This window comes from Gekko japonicus, unplaced genomic scaffold (genome assembly GCF_001447785.1).
Source record: "Gekko japonicus isolate JY-2015 unplaced genomic scaffold, Gekko_japonicus_V1.1 scaffold815, whole genome shotgun sequence".
Classification (NCBI taxonomy): Eukaryota; Metazoa; Chordata; class Lepidosauria; order Squamata; family Gekkonidae; genus Gekko; species Gekko japonicus.
This window is the reverse complement of record NW_015161974.1, coordinates 153,336-156,762: the sequence shown is the minus strand read 5'-3', so window position 1 is coordinate 156,762 and position 3,427 is coordinate 153,336. Positions and strand designations below refer to the sequence as shown.

The window sequence follows — 3,427 nt, the reverse complement described above, 5'->3', positions numbered from 1 at the left end:
TATGCACACTTTGGACATGAAGCGGGCCCTCCTCTTCTACCTGAGTAGGACACGCTCCACCAGGCAAACCTCTAAGCTGTTTGTCTCATACGCTACACCCCGTGTGGGCACTCCAATCACTGCCCAACGTCTATCCAAGTGGATCGTAGGTCTGATAGAACTGTGTTACCTACTGGCGAAACAGCCGTTGCCAGGCCCGGTACGGGCTCATTCCACCAGGGCTGTCGCTACATCCACTGCGTTCTTGAAGGGAGTACAGCTGCAAGACATTTGCAGAGCCGCAACCTGGGCCACACCTAATACCTTTATCAGGAACTACGCCCTAGACGTCCGCCAGTCCACCAGTCCACCAGTGACAGTCTGGGACGTCAGGTTTTATCATCGGCTAAGCAGTAAACACCTGACAGCACCCACCTCCAGGTAGGCTACTGCTCGCTAATCTCCCATTGGTGTGAAGCACAGAGACCATGAAGAAGATAAACAGGTTGCTTACCTGTAACTGGTGATCTTCAAGTGGTCATCTGTGCATTCACACCACCTGCCCTCCTGCCCCGCTGCTGTCTACCTGTTTTATTAGGAGATTGATACGCGGCGGTTGGTAGGAACTGGCGGGATGTCCGTGCCTGCCCTTCTGGGCATGCTCACTGGGGCTCCTGAGCATGCTCAGTTGGGCCAGGCACGAAAATCCTTTTAAGAGAGCTTGTTAGGCACCGGCAGATCCAGCGCAGGCGCACTAGATCCCATTGGTGTGAATGCACAGATGACCACTCGAAGATCACCAGTTACTGGTAAGCAACCTGTTTTTTCTCTTTTCACTTCCTGTTTAATTTCAGAAAAGGCTTTGATTTGCACACAAGCTAATCTAATGCCCCAGACTGCAAATTTGGCATCACGTTCTATAAGAGTAGGTGAAAGAACCCTGGACTTTTCTTAAATATTAGGTGTTAATCTTATGTTTAACTTGTCATGCATTATTTGATGCAAGTAATGGGCTCTGACAGTAAGAATGTGTAAATTGAGGCTGCCCTGACCTGGATGACCCAGGCTAGCCTGATCTCATCAGATCCTGGAGGCTAAGCAGGGCTGGCCATGTTTAGTACTTGGATGGGAGACCACCAAGGAAGTCTAAGGTTGCTATGCAATGGCAAACCACCTCTGTCTCTTGCCTTGAAACCCCTACAAAGTCGCTGTAGGTCATCTGGGACTTAACAACACTTTTCACCACCTAGTTCAGTTGACCATCAAATATATAGATGGCAGACTGCTTAGCTCTGCCCCATAGGAGCTGCCCACATGCACACACATTCACAACACCCTCCAGCTTTCACAGTGCTGTTGGCTGCCTGGAATGGGTGGGTGGGTTTTACATGACTCTCTGGTCTAAGTGCACATTTTTGAACTGCCATGATATGCTGGCATATTATTTTGACTGGCATATTGTTTTGCACTGATGTAAATTTGCTTTTTAGTTCTACAAAGCACACTCAGTAATATAGGATTAAATGTAAAAAAAATTGCCTTGAAAGCACAGAAGATTTTCACAGTATCCCTGATCCTCCGCGTTTCCTGGTTAAGGGGAAATTGCTGTTCAAACGAATTACAAAGATCTGACTCCAGCGGTAACAAGAGAAAGAAATTTTAATTACAAAAATAGCAGCACATCTTACATGACATCTTCATGGAGGTACATTTAGCTTGTTGTGAACAGATTAACTTCCAAAAGGTTAACCTGCTACAGCTCCAAGCCCAGGTAAGAGAGAGAAGAAGAGGGGTCCTATATCAGATGCAACAGAAGGCAAGCAGCAGCCAAAGAGGCTGGACATCTAGCTGATCAGAGGGTGGGGCCAACTGCCAAGTGTCCCTGAGTGAGAGAATTCTTTTAACCCTTTCCCTCCCAGATCCTCTTGCACGCACAGTTATAATATCCAACAAGCAACACTGCAAAAAGGTCGTTAGGACATTTTGTGCTTTAAGACGAAAGCGTGTTTGGTGCATGAAAGGCTTTTGCTGGTATCCAATCTGGTTTATTCTTCCTTTCTCTCTAGCTTTTGTGGAATTACAAGTTGAACTTGACTACAGACCCAAAATTTGAATCAGTGGCCAGAGAGGTCTGCAAGACTACTATATCAGAGGTAAGGCTGAAGGAGGTTTGGGGAGAAAGGTAGTCTTATTTCCACCAAACATTAAGCTCTTGCTGTGATGGAGGCAGTGAATGAGCCTTAAACTCTCCAAATACCAGGTAACAACTGCAGTCTCTCAGATTTCTCTTCTAAGGGTTTATCCATTTTCATTCATGGAATAAGTGTACTATGTCAGTAGCCTGCTAACTACAGCCTCTACTGTACATCTTGTTCTACTGTAAGAACTATATGCTCCAGAAAGAGTAATGTTCTTTGGTGACTAAGATGATGAAATTCTGTGACATCTCCTAAAACTAATTGGCAGGCAATGCCTCATTCATTATGTCACCATTCACAGTAAGACATGATGGTCAAAGAACAGGTGAGGAAGTCCTCAGAGCTGTAATTCTGACTGCTGCAGTAGTTTCTGAAGTGGGCTTAAGCAAATTCTGGGAGCCATAGACCTCCACAAATGGAAATGTAAAGAAACATAAAATGGATCTTCATTGCAATAATTACCTTAAGGAGAAGGAGGGAGTTGGGTTTATACCCCACCCTTCACTCAAACTCTTGGCGTGTCTGACAATCACCTGCCCTTTCTCCCTCTGAGGTGGAGGACATCTTGTGGGTGATTCCCATCCATCACTTAGGGAGGCAGGACTAATTTCAATTACTTCCTGTTTCCTGTAGTGGGAGTCACCCTATGCTCAGTTCTTTTCCTGCTTCAGAAGGGAGAGCAGCTAGGTGTAGGCTCTGCCTAACCCTATCTTTCTGGGTTAACTTACTTTCACTTTCTCCTTCCATCTTTGCTGTTCCCTCTCTCTGAAGAAACTTAAGAAAAATCAAATCCTTTTCTTCTTCCTTCCTATATGTTATCCTCTTTTCTCCCTCTGAGGTGGAGGCCATCTTGTGGGTGATTCCCATCCATCAATCAGGGAGGCAGGAACTCTTCAAAAACTTCCTGTTTCCTGTGGTGGGAGTCACCCCAGTTTCAGTTTCTTTCCTGTCTCAAGAGGTAGAGCAGCTAGCTAGGCTTTGTCCTCTGAGGTGGAGGCCATCTTGTGGGTGATTCCCATCCATCAATCAGGGAGGCAGGAACTCTTCAAAAACTTCCTGTTTCCTGTGGTGGGAGTCACCCCAGTTTCAGTTTCTTTCCTGTCTCAAGAGGGAGAGCAGCTAGCTAGGCTTTGCCTATCTGTTTTTTTGTCTTTGCTTATCTCTTTAAATACTTCTCTCTGTTCTTTCTTCCTTCTAGTTTCTAAAATACTTTTACTTATCTTACCCCAAAAGTCTACTTTTATTCTATC

The 3,427-nt window shown here is 45.5% G+C and overlaps 1 protein-coding gene across 1 annotated transcript in view; it reads left to right on the top strand.

Annotated features, from left to right (window-relative positions):
• The window catches only part of GLG1 (golgi glycoprotein 1), a 100,972-nt gene that overhangs the window by 43,085 nt on the left and 54,460 nt on the right, over nt 1-3,427 (top strand). Inside the window, exon 3 of the mRNA XM_015429712.1 lies at nt 2,046-2,132. Coding sequence (XP_015285198.1) covers nt 2,046-2,132 — 87 coding nt within the window. The remainder of the gene's footprint in view (nt 1-2,045; nt 2,133-3,427) is intronic.